This window comes from Pteropus vampyrus, unplaced genomic scaffold (assembly GCF_000151845.1).
Source record: "Pteropus vampyrus isolate Shadow unplaced genomic scaffold, Pvam_2.0 Scaffold276, whole genome shotgun sequence".
Lineage (NCBI taxonomy): Eukaryota > Metazoa > Chordata > Mammalia > Chiroptera > Pteropodidae > Pteropus > Pteropus vampyrus.
In genome coordinates this window covers 2,673,665-2,695,538 of record NW_011889057.1, presented here as the reverse complement: position 1 = coordinate 2,695,538, position 21,874 = coordinate 2,673,665, and the positions used below count along the sequence as shown (strand labels likewise).

At 54.7% G+C, this 21,874-nt stretch overlaps 1 protein-coding gene across 5 annotated transcripts; it reads right to left on the bottom strand.

Annotated features, from left to right (window-relative positions):
* Positions 1-1,119: 1,119 nt before the first annotated feature.
* Positions 1,120-21,715, bottom strand: RARG (retinoic acid receptor gamma). Of its 5 annotated transcripts, none has more exons than XM_011375826.1 (10): positions 21,429-21,715; positions 20,602-20,668; positions 16,859-17,193; positions 5,945-6,093; positions 5,557-5,698; positions 4,720-4,880; positions 4,342-4,518; positions 3,742-3,946; positions 3,132-3,290; positions 1,120-2,385 (listed from the first exon to the last, which is right to left on the bottom strand). In XM_011375826.1, exons 3-10 carry the CDS (start codon positions 17,040-17,042, stop codon positions 2,186-2,188), a joined length of 1,377 nt encoding a protein of 458 aa, XP_011374128.1. In that variant the 5' UTR covers positions 17,043-17,193; positions 20,602-20,668; positions 21,429-21,715; the 3' UTR covers positions 1,120-2,185. The 5 variants fall into 5 exon arrangements, with proteins under 5 accessions (XP_011374128.1, XP_023376513.1, XP_011374130.1 ...); XM_023520744.1 differs by having other exon boundaries at positions 1,122-2,385; positions 20,602-20,665; positions 21,429-21,677; XM_023520745.1 differs by lacking the exon at positions 16,859-17,193.
* Between the last annotated feature and the right edge of the window lie 159 nt (positions 21,716-21,874).

Here is a 21,874-nt window from a genome sequence, read left to right as displayed (position 1 = left end):
ATGTTCGCAGGTCTCTTGCCTCTACCAGAAGTGGCACTCCTTGCAGGAAGGACTGACTGAAGCCACTGCACCTAGCAAAGTGCCCATCTCGTAGCAGGTGCTCAGTAAATGGAAGGTAGATTGTAGGAGTGTAGCTCCTGTAGGGAGCCACTAGGGAGAAGGGGCTCCTTCTCTGGGTGGACTTCAGCTGGCCTCAAGCTATGGGACTTTTTACCCTTCCCCCACAACCGGAGGTTACCATGGCAATGACCCCTCCTACCCCATAGGCCCTGTGGTTTCCTCTAGAGCTTCTTTCGCTTTCTTCTTCTGCTTTCCCCCCCTCTTCTCTTCCCTATTCTTATATCCTCAACCTCTCATTCCCATATGCACAGGTCATCAATGAAGAAAGCCAGGCTCAAGGTAGGCAAGGCACTGGCCCAGGGAAGAAAGTGGACCACAGGATGTGATATTGAGGGGACGTCACATAGGACAAGGGGAAGATAAATACAGGGGCACAGTGGTAGAGGCCAAAGGCAGTGGGGCAAGTAGGGGCAAGGAGAGATTAGGACAGAAGGTAACAGTGGAGTCATGGAGGCTGCGTGGACGTCATGGAGTGAAGAATGGGGTCAGAAGGGACAGAGAGAGTGACTCATAAAAGTGAGGTCATGAAGGGTGGTAGAGCTCATAGAGTGAGGGGTTAGTATAAAATAGAAACACTGTAATTTAGATTCCGGCTATGGGTCTTTTCTTCTGGGGCCAGAGACCCTCTTGAGAACCAAATGAAGCGTCAATGAACTTACTCCCCAGAGACAAGCAGAGACGTACATATATATAACTGAGGGTAGGGACAGTTTAAAGACCTCTGAGGCTCATTCCTGCCTTCCCAGAGATCTATAGGATCCAATATAAGAACCCACACTGGTAGCTGTAGGTGGCCCAGACACTCGGGGTGGGCCCTGTGAGCTCCCTTTCCTCCCACCCTACCACCCCTTCCATCCAGGCACATTACATCCTATTTCCTTGGGCCCACTAAGAAAACTGCAAAATCTAGTAGATTAGGAGCTCCCCCTCCTCACCCAGGCCCTCTCTAGGTCAGCTGGTCCTCTCCCCCACCACCATCTCTCCCAGGTAGCCACATCCCATGAGTTTCCATCACTTTATTTTGCAAAAATAGAAAACTCAGCAATATGCGATACAGCGGGTGGAGGATAGATGTAAACAGAGGGGAGGGGACAGCACCCTGACCCCCCAGAGAAAAAGGGGAGCCAGTGGGAATCTTATTTGGCAGCTAAATACAAACTGGGGATTGGAAGAAGGGAGGGGTTACAGGGGCCCTGGGCTCCCCCTCCCAAGACCCCAAGAGGAAGGGGTCAATTCCAGGGTGTAAACAAAAGCTAATAAATAAATAGAGGCTTCCTCTGGGTCAGGGCAGGATCAGCTAAGCAGCATCCACCCCCTCTCCCTAGGCCAAGCTGCTCTTGGGGTCGGGGGGGGGAAGGCACTAGGGGGAGAGGGGTCCCTTGGCCCCTCTGTAGTGTAGGAGTCCCTACCCCGATGGCTGAGATGGGGGGCAGGGGGAGCCCAAGGCACACGACAGGGCTGGGGAGGGGCTTAGAACCGAGGGCACAAGGTAAACTCTGAGCCCAAGGAAAGAGGTGCAGAATGGACCTGCATCTGTCCCTTTCAGCCTCTGGCTCCCCACAGAAATGCAGGGCCCAGCCTGCCCCACCCTGACCTGGTATGAGGATGGGGCACAGAGGGCAGCTTGCACCCGGCAGGTGCATTACGCAGCATTAGGCACCAAGGGCAGCGGCAAGAGGGTGGGCTCAGCCCTCCCCCTGTGCCCCCCTTTTGGTCTCTAGTGTTCCTGTTTGCTCCCAGAGGCCTAAGCACCTGGCAGAGAAAGGGGCTATGGAATGAGACCCTGCTATCTGAGGGGCAGTGCTGAGATTTTAGAGTCCAAACCGAGGCTCACCCCTCTGCCCTCTTTCCTGGTGGGAGCAGGGCAGGCCCCCGACACTGGAGAGGGAGCCAGTTAGAGGAGGAAGGGGATGAACACAGAGGCACCCCTGGAAACTTTGGCAAAAACAAGGAGTTCATTGGAAGGGGTGGGGAGAGAGCAGAGCAGGTCCTCCCCGAGTCACTGGCAGTGTCTGGGAGATGGTCAGTCTGCTGCCTGGAGCCCCAACCCCCATGGCAGGGGAAGTCAGGGGCCCTGGTCAGGTTGGGGGCTGTGGGCCCCTTTGCCCTGACCTCCAGGAACCTCATCCTCGCTAGAGGCCTTAGGGTGGGGACCGGTCTGCGAGGAGTCGTCCTCAAACATTTCAGGGTTCTCCAGCATCTCTCGGATCAGGGGAGGCATCGGGCCTGGAATCTCCATCTTCAGGGTAATGGCCCTTTCTGCTCCTGCAATGAAGGAGCAAAGAGTTTCAGCGGGGCAGAGGCACATGCCTTGAGGCTGCCTCCTTGACCTTTCTCAGCTGCCCTATGACTCCCCTCTGGGGGCTCCCAGTACAAGCCTGCCACCTCTCTGTCCCAGCTCACCCTCTCCTTAATTTAGGGTTCCTGGGGACCACTCCTTTGCCTGGAGCCTCTATATGTCCCCTCTGCCAAGTTACTGCCCATTTGTTCTATCAGGCTGCCTTCTCAAAGATCACACTGTGCCCAACTTCCAGCCCCACTTCCCAGGCACTCCACCCTCTAATATCCAGAGCTTGCCAATTATTCCTATGCCCATTCTTAATAACACTTGTACCTACTTATCAAACACTATCTTCCAAGCATCCTTCTAAACAAGCACTTTCCAGTAAAATTTTCTGTGATGATGGAAATATATGCTCTGTCTAATACAGTAGGCATAGCCACATATGGGTACTGAACACCTGAAATATGGCTACTGCAACTGAATTTTTAATTCAGTGCAGTTCTAAGCCCATTGTTTGTTAATTTGTTTAGTCCTTACAATAACATGAGGTTAAGTATAAGCAGGAGAACAAGGCACAAAGAGTAAAGGAATTTGCCCAAAGTCTCCCCACTAGCATGTGACAGAGCTAGTTTCTAGTGTAGGCTTCCTGGTTCTCATCCACTCTGTTCTTGTCTCCACCTGTCCAGCACATCTAGGAAGAGAGAGGACAGGCTCACTCGTGACTAACCCTTGGTGCTGATGCCCCGGAGGTCAGTGATCTTCATGAGCATCCTCGGGAACATGTAAGGCTGGCTGGGCCGCCGCCGGCGGGCATATAGCCTCAGGGCTTCCAGCAGTGGCTCCTGCAGCTTGTCCACTTTTTCGGGTTCTTCCAGGTCCATGCGATCTATGAGGACAAGCACACTGGAGTGAGAGAGGAAGATGTGGAGAGGACAGTGACAAGTAGCTGATCCACAACTGGCCCTGCCTCCAGGCCCCAAACTTTGTCCCACCAGCCCCTCACTTGTTTTTCCCTGAGACCTACCCAGGCCATCTTCCCTGTTCCAAGCCCTGTACCTTCTCTCCTTTAGTAAGAGGTTTGCTCTGGTAAGTCACTCCTGCTCAGATCCCTACGTCAGCACCAGTGTCTGGGATCTCTTTAGCTTCCCCCTGGCTCTACCCCTTTTAGTCCTATGTTCCAGGCTGCGGGGAGCCTGCATTGGATCTAAGAAGTCTGTGGATGGGGCCAGATACAACAATCCCAAGGGGAGAGACAAAGGTCTCCAGCCTGGTCAGAAATCAGGTGTGAGATGTGCTGGGAGAGGAAACCAAGCAAACACCAGGGGGCTCCCTCGCACCTCCACAGATGAGGCAGATAGCACTGAGCAGCCCTGTCTCTGTGTCATCCATCTCCAGTGGCAGAAGCTGCCCGGCAAAGGCAAAGACAAGGTCTGTGAGGGGACCAAAGCCAGCATTGTGCATTTGGGTCCGGTTCAAGGTTAGGCCATCGGAGAAGGTCATGGTGTCCTGCTCTGGGGTGTACCTTGTGCAGATTCGCAGCATCTGGAGGTGGACAGAGGGAGGGTTAGTGCTGTCTCTGGAGAGGGGTACATATGGGGGTGGGGAAAAGAAGGAATGACATGCACATGGAAAATGAAGAGGTTAGGTCCAGAAGGAGAGCAACCTGAAGCAGGCATGGGGAGAAAAAGGTAGAGACGTGGAAGATCTGAAGCTTGGGGAAGGGAGAGAAGTCAGAAGGAGGCAAGGTGTCCAGAAGTCTAGGATCAGGTCTTAGGGGTAGGGTTTAAGACAAAAAGGGCTTGAGTTTCGAGGAGATTTGGGGAGTCTCAGATTGGAGTGGGGAGGTGAGAGAATGAATTCTTTGTATGGACCAACTCCTTGGTCTCATATGAGGGTCAGGCTGTGGCCAAAGACACACTATGGGGTTATTAACTTACCAGGATGTCCAGGCAGGCAGCCTTGAGCAGAGTGATCTGGTCAGCAATGCTGAGCCCTGTAAAGCCAGGCAGCCGCTTGGCAAACTCCACTATCTTGATGATGCACTTGGTGGCCAGCTCACTGAACTTGTCCCACAGCCCCAGATCCAGCTGTACCCGGTGGTCTGCACTGGAGTTCTGCAGGGAGGGCAGGAGAAAATGTAAGGTTAAGATCTGCCCTGCAAGCTGTCTTCTTTCTGCCAATACCCCAAACACTCCCCTCTGCATTCTGATGCCCTCCTTGTCCTCAGCACCAGATCATGGCTTCCTACACAACCCCTACCCATTCCCCAAAGTGAATGGTCCCCTGCCCTCACTGGGGCCTTGCCCACTCCTCACCGTGGTGTATTTGCCCAGCTGGCAGAGCGAAGGGAAGGTCTCCTGATGGGCTTTGCTGACCTTGGTGATGAGCTCTTCTAACTGGGGGCTCAGCTCATAGCTGTCAAGCAACCCTTCTTCTTTCACCTCTTTCTTTTTCTTATTTCGGTCATTCCGCACAGCTTGGGGGTGGAGGAGCAAAGAGTGGGTCAGGACTCTCAGAACCTCCCTCTGGATATCCCCTTTCACCCTAATGTAATGTGCTCAGTCCTTATATGAACATCTATTCACCTTGAGATTCTAGTCAGTGTCTCAGTTTCCCTATCTCCTACATTAGCTCCCATTTCCAGGCTGGCTCTCCCTAGCCCCACCCAGGGCCTACAGCCCCTGCTCCCTCCCCAGGCCATTCGGCTCCATCCTGCCCTTCCTGTCACCCTGCAGGAGCTGGGGGAGGGGGCGGTGTGAGGGGGGAGCAGGATATGCAGGCGGCAGGATATCCACTTATAGCCTTGGCAGCACAATGGCGCAGGGGAGGGGGGCACCCCAGATCCACCTCAGGCTCGGTCCTGGGAGCAGGGGAAGGGACTGGCAAACCCTCCTCTCACTTCTCCATGAAACAGGGGAATGTGAGATGGTAACCCCATTCATACACTCAGAGGAAGGGTTAATTAAGCTCTGAGATGGGTGAATGGGCAGGGTGGGGCTTCCTGGGTGAATGGAGCTATCAAATAGGACTGACCAGAGAGGAGGCAGCACCCCAGGGCAAGCTAGATCTCAGAGGTCAGGGGAATGGGGATGGCCAGTGGGAAAAGGTGGCAACCACAGACTAGGACAGGAGTGCTCCTTCTCAGGGCCTACCTTCCTTGGACATGCCCACTTCAAAGCACTTCTGTAGCCGGCAGTACTGGCAGCGATTCCGGGTTACCTTGTTAATGATACAGTTTTTGTCGCGGTGACATGTGTACACCATGTTCTTCTGGATGCTGCGTCGGAAGAAGCCCTGGTAGTTGGGGATAGAGGAGTGTCAGTGAAGCAGGGTACTGAGAGCACCAGCCTCTCAGAGGCCTTGCAAGTTGCCCCAGGCCTGACCCAATCTATTAACCACCTATGTGCAAAGCATCCCCCTCCTACCCCAGAGGGATGCCCACTCACACACAGCACATCACCCCTTTGCTCTGGTTCCTGGTATCTGATCTCACCAGGTAACTCTGGATGCCCTATGCATCCACCCCCACCATGTACACACCTTGCAGCCTTCACAAGAGCTGACCCCATAGTGGTAGCCAGAGGACTTGTCATTGCACACGAAGCACGGCTTGTAGACCCGAGGAGGTGGTGGGGGTGAGGGCGAGCTGGGCACCATCTCCTCTGAGCTAGTGCTCTGCGTCTCCACCGCTGGGGGGCAAGCAGTATGATATGAGGATTGGAGGAGAAGGACCCCTCAGAGCTCCAGACATCCTCATCATACACACACACCCATTCCCACTTCATTCTGCTCAGCAGCGATACCATCACAACCACAGTGATTTAAAGTGCCAACGACCACATATGGCTCCATAGGAAACACTTCCAGAAACCCCCAAACAACCACTATTACTGCACCTCCCACAGCCTAGCCATCTCCCTTCACAATAATGCCAGCCCACGGCTTACACGACACTGTTCAAATCTCCAAATTCCAGGCCAAGGCCATCCTGGAAGTTAACGTTTCTGGGCCTCATTTTCCCCAGATATAAAGTGGGTAGGTGCAGGGGTTATGGTACATGGCCCTGAACTCTTTACTCACTCCTTATCACATCAATTGATAGTTGTCAGATAATCTACTTTCCACCATCCTCCTCCTCATGAGGCAATAGATCTAGGGGTGATAGGCCATTACAGGCCACCTGTAGCCAGCACCTGGCTAAGTGACCTACTAGGCTACTCAGTAGGTAGAACAGGACCTCATTTTCTCTCTAGTAGTACAAGGTAGATAATCCTCAAGCTTTTCCCTCTCATAGTGCCCACCAAATAACTGCCAATGTCATTTTCCCCAGAAACCACTGAGACAGTGGAGCAAATGGGACAGAGGTATCAGAAAAGTATATTAGAAACTATGCAACTATGCAACAGTTTTATTTTACACATTAAGGAACTGGGGCCAACAGAGGGGGACGAGCCCAGTGCCACACTGCCAGTTGACAGTGAAGCCAAGGCTCTCAGGTCTTCCAACTAGATCTCACCTGAAACTCACAGAAGTTGGGAAAGGAGAGGCTGAGATATTTGCTTAGATTCTCAGGTCTAGAAGCTGTTGGGGGGTGTAGCAAACTGGAGAAGTCAGGTGACACTGGGTAAACAGGGCTGATGGGGGAGGGGAGCTATTGCTGGACCTTCTCTGAGCCTGTCTTCACTCCTAAACTTCCCCACAAATACCCGTTTACAGCTCAAAAGAGGTTTCAGCCCACACCACACCACACCACACCACACCACACAGTGTGTGAAGAGGATACCCTCAATTTAGCAAGCTGCTAAGTAAACCTTTTTTGGGTGCCTGGTTGACCTTCAGAGGCTGGAAAAATCTATAAATTATTCAACTCGTAGGACCTGTTCCCCAAAGCTGGAGACCCCAAAGATTGCAAGAAAACCCTAAGACCCTCCGTAAGGAGTGTCCCACACACCCACCTCATGAACACCTTCTTCCTTCTAACCCGCTGCAGCCCACCTGGTCAGAAGTCCACCCCATGCCCCAGAAGGACAGAAGAAAAACCCAAGATGCCGGTCCAGGGCTAGCTCCACCCACCCCACAGAAGAGAAGCCCTTCCACCCCCCAACACATGCAGACACTCAATTAACATAAGAATCCTGTTGGAGGGAGAGCCCCCAATAAAAAAGGAGAGAGAGGAGGGGAGGAAAGAAGGGTGCTGAAGTCTCTTCAGACTGGGGAGGAAGACTCTGAGGGGGCTGGGGCTAAGAGATGTGGGACCAGATGGAATGCCTTTCAGGATCCCTCCAGGTATCCTCTAAGGGCACAAGTGCTGCCACAGGCCACTGTGTGGGGTGGTGTTGACTGCTGACACCCTCCCTGCCCACAGAGCGCTGCCTCATTTCCTCTCTTTTGAAAGGGCCTAGGTGTGGTCAGACTGGAATGGGGCAGTGCCAGCCAATTATAAGACTGGAGGCCACAAGGAGACAGGCCCAGGGGCAGCTTTTCCTGTCTAAGTGGCACTGTTACCTCTTCTTAGCACCCCTCTGGCACACCCCCCACTCCCTGAACCCTAAAGTACAGACCAGTGGGCAAAGGGCAAAGGAAAGTGAATTGGGTCAACTTAATTCAGATCCCCTTCTCAGTCTGGGGCCAAGCCCCCACCTTTGGGATGCAGCTTCTGGGCTAGGCTTGGGCTCCTGCTGAGGAGAAGGGGGTGGGCTCTGGGTTTTTCTTCTTTTAAAGCCCAAATTGCTGAAATTGAGGAAATTCCTGGCCAGGCTGAGCGGAGCTTCAAACAAACTCTTTATAACCGGCTGTAAACGCTCCCAGCTGCGAGGCCCAGGGCTGAGAAGCCTGGACTCACAATCTGCCACACACCACCTAGGAGCCACACATTTTCACGTCAACAATACCCAGGGCACCGAAGCAGACATATCACCAATGGGCTCCTATACCACAACCAGACCCCGGCACAGGTGGCATAAGGGCACACTGACTCCAACCACCCTGTGGAAGTGGACACACAAGTCACAAAGCGGACATACAACACCCAGCGCTCCACTTCACATTTGCAACTGATCAGCTCTGCTACCAGACAAACACCAGGGCCTGCCAACACAGCACCAGGACACTGAAGCTTCCAAACATGCACAAACATACCACATGGCCCTCCTCTCAAAGGACCTTTTTCCTTCCCTGGTTTAGACACCCAGGTCTAAACAACATTCTCTAAAACTGTGTGGACCAGGCATGAAGTCTACCAAGACCCTAAAGGCCAAAATTATTGGTCTAAATTGAAATGCAAAAACAAGTGCAAGGGGCCTCCATAGGCCTAAAAAAACAAAAAAACAACAAAACGGGGTACCTACCCAGCCTCAACAAAACCCCTTCCTGGGAGATTTTCTCCACCTCAACACCTCTCCCAGCATACCCCAAATCCACATCCTATTGGGCAAGGAGAGGAAGGTTAAGGATTCACAAGGATTTGATGCAAAGCAATAGTTCCATGCTTTCTCCTTCCTTTAAATGCCACACTTTTTATTATTGCACCCCCCTCCACCCCACCATCCTAAAGTACTGTCTCCTGTTTGCCACCTCCCTCTTTCAGTCTCCTGGTAGTTAAATCTGAGCAGCTCTATCCTGGAACAAAAAAAAAAAAAAACACGAACTCGTAAACAGCGCTGCTGAGTGCCAAGGAGTGAGGCGCGTTGGCGGGGGCTCTGTGACCCCGCGGGCGCACTCCCCCAGCGCCACACACCCGCCCCTTCCCAGTGTGCCCCCAAGCCCCTATTCCCCAGGCGTCTGCACTGGGCTATGAGCGCGGTCCCGGCCCCGGTTAATTTCGGGGGGGGGGGGTTCCAGGCTTCCCTACCCGCTCCTCCCCACACCCCATCCCCGCCAGGCACTTGGGCCCAGGCTTCAAAGCCGCCTCTCATCTGGACTTCATTTTTACTGCCTCTCAATCCCCAGCTTTTTATTACCGCTCTGGAAAGGGGTTCCAGGGCCCCAGGCCTGGCATCTCCCATTTCATAGAGAGGAGAAGATGGGTATTTGGGGACCCAATGATGTACTCCCCACCCCCGTGCCACCTCCAGGCCACCCCCAACCACACACAGACTTTGCTTCAAACTTTTCGCTTCCTACTGAAGTTGTGTGTGTTGAAGCCATAGGAAAAAGTCATCTCTCTGCACACAACCTTATACATATTTCCAAATGTTTCTTTTAAAATGGGGGAGGGAGACGCCAGAGCCTAGCCTTCACCCGGTTGTGTGCACCACCCCTTCCACCCTATACCGAGAACACACAGGATGCACGCTCGAACACAGCACTTTCCAAAGCCGCCCCCGCAGCCACGCAGGGGCACACGCCCTCCCGGCCTCACGCCACAAACATCCCTACACAGGGCCATGCAGACCTGCCAACGCTATCGAGGGGCGACACTGCCTGGAGAGACCCCTTCACTCACACCCTCACCGCCTAGACAAGGCGCTGCACACTCCTGGGATTCACACGCTCTGCAAATAATACTTTTTACACTCCCAACTTCCCTCATGGACTTTACAAACACCACCCACGGTCCTGGGTGCCATATCCCCCTAGGGCCACGGACTGCGCGCACAGACTGCCAACACACCTTGGTCTCTCCCTATCCCCAGGAACTCTGGAGTGGCATCAACCACAGATCCTAGCTAAACACCCACCATAAAAACCACACACTCCAAACACTACTGCACACACCCAAAGGAGTCGCTGAGGCCCCCACGTTTAAAGGGCCAGTACCTCTCTTTCCTATACACCCGCCCTCGCATAGAATCAGAATCTCCGCTCACACCCCAGTTCCACCTTTTACATATGGAAGAGTGAGCCACTGCCCCTCCTGCACCCCACACCCCACCCCCGGGTTCGGGTACCTACATTGCTGACTGGAGGGTTGCGGCCAGGCAAAAGACTCAAGTCCAGCGAAACAGGAGCTGCCCGTGGCTCTGCGCAGCAAGCCGGCCCCGGGCCCGACCGCTCCGTACAGCCGTCGCGGACCCGGGGCAAATGTTTCCATGCAGTCGTACATCGCGACCCAGCTTGGAGGGACGCTGGGTGCTAGGAACACCAAAGACCCGCAGCCGATTCCCCCTCCTCCCCGAGCGGCGCCCCGCTCCTGGAGGGGGGAGGGGGAGGGCTAGCATAGGGCGCGGGGCTGCATGGGGGGTATGGGGTGGGCGGGGAAGACGGGGGATCCCCAGCAGGGGAAAGGGACTGGGCGGGGCGCAAAGCCGGGGCAGCCGCTTCTGCAGCGTTCCGGCTCACTCTGGGCGCCTCAGCGGCTAGCACTGGGGAGACCTTTTGTAAAAGCGAAGCCCGGAGGGGTGGGGGGTGGGGCTTGGAGAGCGAAGGGGGCCGGGCACCGAGATGAGCAGAGCTGGGAGTGGAGCGCACACACATTACATATACACACTCGCACCGCGGCTCGCTTGCTTGCTTAGACACACATCCGTGCATGCATTTATCTTGGCAGGCGTCACGATTTGCAAATAAGCAATAATGCACATGCATATCTGCACGCACATAAGATCATAGATGCACACACGTTTGTGTAAGCACACCTGCTTGCAAGAACGCTTGCAGGCATTCTCCAACCTGGGAGGCTTTGCAAGCATTTGCACTTAGGCGCATGCCTTGGTCGGGGATGAGGGAAGGAATGGAGGAACCAAACACATGCATTTCCTTTCGAGTTGTCCCTCACCCCTAACACTCCCTTTTTCACACAACTCAATACAGGCAGGGGTGTCAAGGATGACTGGGGAGAGGAGGACAGGAGGTTCCCGGCGCGGCAGTTCTCCAGAGCCCAGAGACCTGCGCTACCTCCACCCCCTGGTTCCCAGGCCTGGCTCCTCCCTCTCCCTCCGCGCGCGCGCGCTTTAGGGCCCAACAGTACATTCCTGCGGCTCCGCGCGCGCGGCCTCCTTCTTCCTTCCCGTCTTCCCCGCCCCCGGTCGGAGGGCCGGAGCGCGCTCCCGCCGTGAACTCTCCGGGAACCCCCCTCGGGGCGGGTGGCCGGGCGCGCTTACCTCCTCCTGACCCGGCCCCGCCCCACCCCGCCCAGGCAGTCGCCAGCGCCGGCGCGGAGTCCCCCGCCCCCTCCAGCGCTGCCTGGAGTCTACCCCTCCTAGCCTGGGTTGTCCTACCTCCGCGGCGTCCCCAGCCACCTTCCTCCAAGTCCCCGAAACCCCATCCCGCGACGGACACTCCCTAAGCGCTTCCACTGCCTCTCTCAATGCCCCTTCCTCGACCCTAACTTCATTTTTAGAACACAAAACTACCACCCCTGTTCCTACAGCCTCAGCTGAGCCTTAGACGAAACTGCCCTCCTGCGTGCCAACTCCCCTCCCCCAATTGCCCCAAATTGCCAGATGCCCCTCTCGGCAATAACTGCAAGTCTGGCATTAACTTTTCTCAGCCATTAAATATCCCCGCCATTGGCAATAACCGCCCCCTCTCCCTTTAGTGCCACACTTAGTGTCCTTCAGATCTCTAAGGGCCGCTTCCCTATTCTCTCGGTTGCCCCTGCCGGGCACTGAGCGCCCTCGCCCGGCGGAGAAGGGGGTGAGTGGGCGGGAACTTGGCCACGTCAAGAGTTTGCCCTTGCCGAGCCGGGCCAAATGGGGACCCTGGCCCCGGGACAGCGCCAGCGGCGGCGACTCCCGGAAACCGCCCCCTCCTCCGCGCCCCGCCCGCGGCCCGCCTGGCCGCCCGGCCGCCCGGCGGGCCGGCCCAGCCGGCTCTGTCAGCGCGGCTCACTCGGGCAGCGCTGGGGAAGCGGGAGCTGCGCCCGGCCCGGCCCCTTCCCCGCCTGGCGGTTGTGGCTGGGCCAGGGCGGGGCACGCTTTTCTAAGAATCTGTTGTACCGGGTGGGGGGCGCACTAGGGTGCTGCAGGAGTAGGGCGCCAGTTTGGAAAAATAAAGAGCAGGAAGAGGTGCCAGAGTAGGCGAGGGAAGGGAAGGCAGGCGGTTAGGAGGGCCCCGGGTGGCTGCCGGGGACCGAGGCAGGGCAGAGCTGAGGAGGGCCCGGCTTGCTGAAGGGAGGGCGTGGGGTGGCAAGGCTGACTTGGGGTCTTGGAACAGAGATGAAGAGGGAATGCAGAGCTCTTTCCAACTCAGCGTGAGCTCCCTGCTCTTGCCCCTAACCCCAAATACCCCATTTCTAATCCGGCCATCCCCCAACCTAAAAGAAAAAAAAGGGTGATAGACTTCTGAATCAGAATCTGGCTAATGGCAAAAAAAAATTAAGTGCAAAATGGGGTGTACCCCAAAAACAAGGGGAAAGGAGCCCTGATTAGTCAACTCCAGGCTCAGTCCCCACCCACCCACCTACCCCTCCCCCTCTGAAATCTGAAAGGTCCCAATTAAGTCAGGCCTGCCTGGTTGGTAATTAGAACCAGAAGTGGCCAGGCCACAAGGAGGGGGGTTGGAAGTGGGGCACAGGAGGAGTGGGGGGAGGGCTCCAGGAAGTCATGAGTGCTCAATGCCCCCCCCTTTCTCTTTACCAGATGCACCCCATTCCTCATCACCCCATCTGTGTGTGCTTCCCAGGCATTGCAGGAAGAGGGAGGCTTATAAGGGACCAGGCATTAAGGGTGTCAGGCCCACCCTTCCTATCAAACCTAACCCCCCATTCTAGACAGTCTTAGTACAGCCTTGAGGAGAAGGTAAGAGAATGGGGGACTCTAGTGCCCCCTCTTTTCCCCAGTCTCCCCAGCCCTTATTGCAGCAATTAGACCCATTAGCCTTCTAGCATTTCATGGGAAACAGATGTTCTCCACCAGCCTGGTGGGAGTATGAAGGGGGGCTGCTGCCTGACTCACCCCCTTTCCTATGATCCCCACCACCAAGGCGTACCCCTCCCAGCTAGAGCCCCACAAAGGCATGGCCCAAGAGGCAAAGAGAAGTGCACCCTTCCCCCACTAACCAGGCTATTAGCACTCAAGAGTCTTGCATGGCCACCCCTCAGAGCCTCTACCACTCTGGCAAGAATGAATTTGGCCAATGAGAGACAGTGGAGGGAGGGGAGAGCTAACTCTTTATGCACCCCTTCTTTCCCCATCTCCTGCCACCTTCTGGATGGGGCTTGAGGGTAACTGGCTCTAAATTCCTCATGCTAAATTTGCCTTTTCTTCCAAAACCTTCCCTCAAAAAAACTGAAGAGGGGGCATTTCAAAGCATTTCAAAGCAAAGAAGGCCCCACCCCAAGGGTAAGTCCTAACTTAGGAGTCCCACCTGAAGGGCAATGGGAGGGGGCAGCAAAAGAGTTGGGGGAATAGAGAGGTGTGAATAAAAGACTGAGGCCCAAAGCAGGGATGTGAGGAGTGCTGGCAGGATGGGGGCTGGGACTGGGTAGGGGGCCAGGAGAGGGGGGTGCAGCCTGGGCCCCAGCAGCGGCGGCTTGCCCGGCTCCCCCCCGCCAGAGAGGTTTCCTGTTGCAATCAAAGCCCCGTTTGTGTCGGCCGGAGCTGGAGCCTGAGCCTGAGCAAGAGAGATCGGGAGGGGAGGGGAAGGAGGCAGTGGGCTGGGTTTTTTCCTGGAGGAGGCCTTACTGCCGCCTGCTCACCACCCTCACCCGCCTGCTTGTTCTCCTAGCCTCTCCCAGCGTCTGGGTTCTCTCTGTCTGTGCCTTTTGGCCTGTGTATTTCTCTCTCATCTTGTTTAGGTCTCTGTGTCTCTTTTTCAGTTTTAAGTAGAACTCTATTACTTCCTATGCCAGCCTGCCCTCAGTTTCTCCATGTGACTTAATGTGGTGTACAGTCTGGGCTTCTTGCCCCAGGAAAACTCACCAAGTTCAGAGGACAAACATGGCTAGATTCTCAGGACCATAGATAAATATATCACCTCAAGAGAGGAAGGAGGACAAGGCTTCCTTTTCCTCTCATCACACTCTGTTCCCTGCAGTCTTGATAAAGCAAACATACAACACATCAGTAAGAACAGACACCAGGGTTTCATGTACATGTGTGAGCACGCACACCCCCCTCTGCTTTCCCATGCATACAAGCCCGTGCTTGCCTTGGCAGCACATGTTCCCCTTACCTCTCCCCTCCTCCACCACACGGTTCTGAGATGCCTGCCTCACCCACTCAGGCCCCTGGAGAACCCAGGAGGTGGAACAAGATGTCCCTTATCAACAGGATGTCTCCAAAGTGCTAGGGACCCATCATAGGATCCAGGAACCAGCCCCAGGGAGAAATTCAGCCTCCTTCATAGACCACCCTCCCTCCCATAGACTAAGAGACAGAGAGTGAAGAGAGAGACACAGATTCAAGGTGAGTGTGGCTTTAGCATCAGACTCTGGCCTCTAATTCCTCCGTCTCCATTAAATGACTCCAGCCCAAAAGGGACACTGGTTCAGAAATAAGAGACCACACTCTCACCCTTCTGCTGATCTCCCAACTGTGGGAGGTCTCTCAGACTCCAGGATCCCTTCCCCTCCCCTCTGTCTCCCTCTTATTTACCCCAGGTGCTGCATGCCCCACTCTCATGCAAGCTGTCTGGACCCAAGCCTTCCTTCTCCTCCTCCCCGCCACTGCCTCTCTGCCCAGGCCTGTCCCCCACTGTCAGCCGCACCCTCCCCAGCTACCTGCTCTGGTTCTGGCTCCTCCCTTGGAGTTCTCTTTTCAGCCCTTCTCCTTCAGGGCAGGCTTTGGCGATAAAGCCCAGTTTGACCCCCTTTCCCTACCTTGACCTCACTTTGAACCCTGCCCTTGATCTCAGTGTGTCGAGGGCACAGGGGCACAAGGAGAACTTCACTGAGGACTGGCTATGACTCTCAGCATTCTCCCCACTACCAATCTCTTTCTCCTCTCCCTCCCTTGTGCCTTTCGTTGCCTCTCCCAGAACCTGAGAAAATAAAGTCCCAAGGTATTGAGCTGTATGGTTCTCTGTAAGAAGTACATTCATAGGGGGAGGGTGGTTCCTTCTCACTTCCCCAGGCCCCAGGATAGATTCATGGGGTGTAAATGAGGTAGGGGAAGCCCAGCTGAGGTTTCCAAAAAGGGGAGCTTTGTGCTCTCTTATTCACCTGCACACCACCCAAATAACCCCTGTTGGACTACAGACTTGCCACCGGCAGGGCTCACCAATACCAGACACACCGTCAGCAGCCCTATTAAATCCCGCCTCACTCCTCACACTGACTCTTTGTTGCACACACTGGAATTCTGTATCTGAGCAGTCTCAAGGACATGCTGTGCACACACAACTGCATATGGTCCACACACACACACACACACACACACACAAACACACACCTTCTCCAGATGAGCACACTCTTTCCAGTAGAGCCGCCAGCCCCGTCTAGTCACCCCTTTATACATCCTCACAACCCTCCAATTGTTCTCCCTAAAAGGTAGGCCCCCTTCTCTCCCACCTTGCCTTCTTTCTCCAAGCTTGTGGAACTATAAAGGATGTATCTTTATCTTTTTGTCTTTTCCTCTTGTATCTGTTTCCGTTTCTCTGGAACTGCTCTCTGTCTCTCATTCTATCACCTCCCCTTCTTTCCAGGTAAGGCCTTCTCTACACCAGCTCACATGCTGACCATTCACCCCACAAAGCCCAGCATCCCAGCCTTCCACTTCATGGCACCCATACCACTGATGGCCTAGTTGGGAAGAACGACTACCAAGTGGGAGGAGAAGGAATCCAGAGGCAAGAGGAGAGGGGATCCAGAGGGAAGAGGAGAGGCCTAAGGCTTGCCTGCTGTCAGCACTCAAAGGCTTAACTTAAAGTGGGCAAGCCTGAGGGACAAGTAGGGATCTGCACAGCACGTGGGCACTTTGCCAGACCTAGAGGGAGGGGAGGAGTCCAGAACCCACATGGATGATAGGGAGGATGCTTCTGGAACACTCCCTCCACCTCCCTGGATTACTTCTGGTGCAAGAGGCACCTCCTTGCAGCTGTTTCTACCCTTTCCAGAACCAATAGGAGAGTTTCTCGACCCCACACATCTTTGGGCACCTGGCACTAGATTCCAATCCTCTTTTTGCAGCCTCCCCTAATTCAGAACAGTTTCACCTCTTGATCACAGAGCCAGCTGATTGACCTCCCAGACTCCTCCACTTCCCACCCTAGCTCCCCGCACCCCCCATTACATGCCAACAGCAGCCTCAGACTTTAGCAGAACCCCTCCTTGGCTCCTGTACAAAGGTATTCTCCTCCACTAGTTGACTCACTCAAGAGGCAATATTAGACCCCTCCCCCCAAATTTAGGCATGCTACTTTCCCATCCTATTTCAGCAGAAGAACTCTCATTTGCAAACACTTCCATTTGCTCCACATCTAGATCCCCTTCTAGCCACCCCTGTCGACTACTCCATTAGATCAAACCCCCATCCCTGCCTGTCTTCCTAACTGGAGTACCAATTTTCTATATCGCCCACCCTCCAAATGTCCTGTTTTCACTTGCCCTTATCCCCCAATATATATGAAACTCACACAGAGAGGCCATCTCCTTGGGGAGGTCAGGCTGGCCCAGGCCCCGGAAGCTAGGACTCAGCATCTCAAAAGGTGGAGACCCCCTGAGTGCCCCTGGAAAGGCAAAGGGGAAGCCAGCCCCTGGATAGCCAGATCCAGGCCCCAGGGCACCCGCCGCAAAGAGTCGCTCCTTATTGGTGGCCATGGCAGCTGCAGTATGGGAAGCTGAATCCCCTGGGGTCTGCAGTGGGCAAGGGAGGTCTTCAGCCACAGCCCCTGCCCATGCCCACTGCCGCCCTAGCCTGGGAGGCTCCGTGCCCGCCCTTCCTGGCCTGCCCACTGGATCTCCAAGAGTCCTAGGGAGAAAGAGAAGAAAAGGAGGAATGAGAGAATGATCACTCTGATGTTCCAAGCCCATGGCCCTCTCTCAGTTGAAGTCTCTTCCCTCTGTGCTGCTAGGGTTTATACTGCCCTGGCTCAGAGCCCAAGGGGGAGAAGGCAGGGCAGATGCTTAGGCAGGCTCAAAGAACCTTTTCAAGGAAAGGTAAACTGGGTTTCCAAGGTGAATGATGGTCTTAGGACTCCTGGCAAAGAAAGCTCTTAAGCTGAAAAGTGACCAATAAGCACCACAACTGGGCTAGACATTGAATTTAACCCTCACATCAATCTCATGAAGTAGGAATTATAATTCCCATTTTGCAGATGAATATATGCCTTACTGTTAAATTGTATACCTGAAACTTACTGGATTTCGTTAACCAATGTCACCATAATAAAATAAATAAACAAAAGCATTTCACAGATGAGAAAACTGAGGTTAAGTGACTGGCTTAAAATCACAGAGCTGTAAGTGGTAGAGTCAAGATTCAAACTCTCTACCATTGTAGAGAAAGCAAGGATATCTCTGTTGTAACTTTGGGGCCCTATACCTCTCTGGAGAGTATAGTGCAATGGTTGGGAACATGGACTCTGGAGCCAGACTTCCTGAAATTGATCCCTACCACTTGGCTAGCTGTGGGACCTTGGGCATGTTACTTAATCTCTCTGTGCCTCAGTTTCCTCATTTGTCAATTGGGAATAAAAATAGGGCCCACTTCATAAGGGTTAAACGATCTAACATATGTAAAGTGTTTAGAATATTCTAGGGCACATGCTGAATGCTATATGTCTCATGTTATTTCTGTTTGTATCTTCTCTTCCTCCATACCTCTCTTTTAATTAGCATTTCCTTCTCTCTGTCTTCCTCAATATTCCCTATCCCAGTTTCCACTCCTAGTTCTTTCTGCCTCCAGTTATCTCTCTCTCCAGTTATATCTCTCTCCCTAACCATTCTTGCACCCTCTACTTCAAATCCACAGATGTCGATGGAAGCCCCACAGTGGACCAGGGATGATGCCAGAGAGTTCCTCTCCTTGTCCTCAGCTTACTTTTCTTCTCCATCTCCTTTTCTCTCTGTTTCAAGGAAGCCCTCCCTACATACTCCCCTCCCTCAAATGTAGCTTGACTCCTGAGATTTTTAACCTGAGCCCAAGAGAGAAGGAGGAGAAAGAGGGAGAAAGGAAATAGGAATCCTAGGGCTAGGCAGGTAATTCCTCTCCTGATGCCCTGACAAGGGAAAGGTTGGCTTTCCCAGGAGCCCCAGAACCACCCACCTCTCTAAGGAGCTAGGTGCTGGGGAAGGAGAGCTACCCCAGCCTGGGTACCTCCTCTACCAGCCAGAACCATGATGGACTGAGGTGAAAAAGGGTGGAGAAGGACCAAAAGAGAGTGAAACACATAGAGACCACAGGGCAGGCAGGCTAAGAGGTAGGGGATAGGAATTTCTGCATCTCTTTCCTTCTAAGGTCAATATCTCTCAGTCTGTGTACCTCTACTGTCTTTTTTCTTTCTACTGTCTTCTTCCTTCCTTCCTTCCTTCCTCCCTCCCTCCCTTTCTTTCCTTCTTTCCCTCTTTCTTTCTTTCTTCCTTTTCTACTTCTCATCTCCTTTGGCCTTTAAGCTCCTAAGGGTAAATTGTCATGGCGGTTATAGGAACTCAGACCCCCAACACCACCACCCTTCGCTCAGTCTCAATGCATGAAGCAGCCCTTGCCCTTTACTAGGCAACACCCATATCCCTAGCAGCCTCAGATTCTTCAGCCCAGTGTCTCCCCAGGCCCTAAAAAGTCTGAGCTTCAAGCCCTCAGGGTCCCACTCCTCTTCTTTCCCCTATTCCCTGAAGTCCTCATCCCTGATTAAGCCCAGGTAGAGCCAGGAGTCCGGGGCCCCTGAGGCCCCTGGGCCATAGCTCAACAGGCTGGGCTACATTCCAGGTAGATTAACCTTTCCAATGCCAAGGGTGAGACACTACTAGAGCCCCCCCCACCCCATCTTCCCCAACCTGACTTGGACTGGGGACCCACTCTGTGCTCCAGGCCTCATTGTCCGCTCCTCACCTACAGATGGTAAACAGAGGCTTAAGGATAGGGCAGGAGGATTTGGGAGGAGGGGGTCTTAGAGAGGGATATCTCTGACTCCTGGTCCTTACCAAGGAATGAAGCTATAAGGAGTGAAGGACAGCCCAGCTCTCCCTGGCCTTCCTTCTATCTTGTCTCAGAGAAGGAACTTGAGAGTTGAGGGAAGACAAGGAGAAAGAGATTCATCCTATTTCTGAGCCTTGGTTTCTCTGCTTGGCTGGGAAGGGAAGGGGAGGGTCTTAAGTCAGGGCGGAGAAAGGGTCCAAGGAATGGAAGACTGTGGTACAGAGAGTAAAAGGATATCCTAAACTAGGGACCCGGATGCCTTGGGTCTTTTGGAGACCTATGGAAGAGAAGAACACTTCTCCCAAGATGCCACCTCAGACTGAGCGGGGACTGACTAGGGGAAAGGGGCCCATACAAAGCTGCTTCTCTTAGAGCTGAGGTGGAGTTGAAGGGAGGGCATGGATGAAGGGGGCTTCCGGATGGAGGTGGGGGCGTCTCCCTGCTGCCCTACCGGCTCCAGAGTCTGGAACAAAGCTGCTCTTGTCGGCTGCTCTCCACCCGCTGCCCCCCTCCCCTCTGTATAAACACGACCACCTTTTTCCATGACCCCATCCCCAGCCTGGGCGGAGAACCCAGGCATCCTCTGCTCTAGCCTGGGCCCCCAGCCTGCTCTCCAGGAGGCAGCAGTGGGCCTCGTTTTTCTGGCTTTGTGCCACCCTTGGAGGAGTCCAGACCCTTGAGTCTCCACCTCTCATCCCCAGGTGCCCTCCCTCTACCCCACTGGCCCCAGGGAGGGGCAGTGCCCAGGAGGCAGGCAGGCAGGCAATGCCAGTGGAATGTGTGTGGGCATCAGAGGGCATGGGCAGGGTGGGGCAGAGGGGGGAACTGGAGGTGCCAGTTAGGTGGCTTTCTGAGCCAGGGGTGGGGGTGTGCCGGGTGGGGGTGTGTGCACTGTGCTGCCTACCAGGCTCTAAGCCACAGCCTCCGTTGTGTGTGTGTGTGTGTGTGTCTGTCTGTCTGTCTGTCTGTCTATTTGGGATTCCCAAGCTCCAGGCACACTATCTCCTGCCCTCTCCCCTATCCTCTTTCTTCTTGCCTTAAGGATGTGAGACATTGCCTGTGGTCCTCAACCCCATCTCAGTATCTGAGGAGTAACTAAAGGCAGGAGCCTCAGACTTGAAGACTGGGATTGCAACTGCCTGGATGTGGTCCCCAAAAGGGCACAGTCATCTCTCCTTCTTGCTCTTTAGACCCCTCCTCAGGCTCCCTTGTCCCCCCACCCCCAACAATGCACATTCTTACCCTCTGGCCACCTGCAGAGATTCCCTCCTACATACTGGGTCAGGTTGAGGGGACTGGACTGTAACTGCTAAAGACAGAAAGACAGCGTCAGTGGGGCTCCAGACCAGGACTCCTGGGTCCCCGCCCCAGTCTTCCTGTTCTTCCTTTGTTCTGTTTGGGCTCCCCTCAAGAATACATCCAAGGATCCCCCCCACCCCAACCTTAGCTGGAGGGAGCCAAAACTCACACTCACATCTAGAGATGGGGAATCCTAAACTGTGGTTCAAGGAAACTTCAAAGATCCCTATCCCATCCACTTGTCCCTCCAAACCCTTGGACCCAGAAGGCCAGGATCACTCTGGTAGGGACCCCTTTCCTTGCCCTGCTGATGTCCAAGCGGTTCCATTCCACTAGGGAAGGAGCAACTTGGACTAGCTTGGACCAAAAATCCACCCCTCAGGCTCCCAGGGGAATCCTGAGGGAGGGCAGGCAGTGGTCTTTCCTCACAGGAGGGAACCCTATCTTCCCTCACACTCTATGTATAAACTTAGGCTAAAAGCCCTCTGGCTGAAGATTCTTCCTCAAATGCTCTCCCTCACTCCTCACCCAAATGGAGCAACGATAAAGCCCAGCCAAGCCCCTGCTTGTCTCAGATCTTCCCCATTCCCTTCCCACATCAAGACTGACCCCTAAGTCGGGGCAGGAAGCTACCCTCAAACCCTTCTGACAGCCTGACCAACCCTGGGAGAAAAAGAGCTGGCGTCCTCCTCGGCGCCCCCGCCCGCTGCCCACCTCACTGGAGGACCCAGGCGTCCGGGCGGGCGAGCCTGCTCCCCCTCCTGACTCACCTGGAGGGGAAAGGAGGAGAAAGGGAGGCCGTGGAGCCCCGAGGTCCCGGCGTAGGGCGATCGCGGGGTTGGAGCGTCGCAGTGTCAGAGGCTCGGAGTAATGGGGGGCTTTGGGGGGGCACGGGCTCTAGGCTGGGACTGTCCCGGGGCCTCTCGGAGCCTGCCCGCCCACGTGACCGCCCCAAAATATCCGACACATTTTCTCCCAAACCGCACACTGACTCTGCAGGCGGGGACACGGAAAATATTTTCTTTCTTTTTCTCCCTCCCCACCCCCCCACCTCCCTCCCAGCCCGGCTCCCTCCTCCCCCTCCCGCCCTCGCTCCTCCCTCCCCTGCCTCCTGCCCCTGCCCGGCTCCCTCCTCGGTGCCCTGGGGCTGGGGGGCGGGGGGTGGTGGGAGGGGGGCTGGGCGGGGCGGCTCGGGACGCCTGGGTCTCTCTGCCCC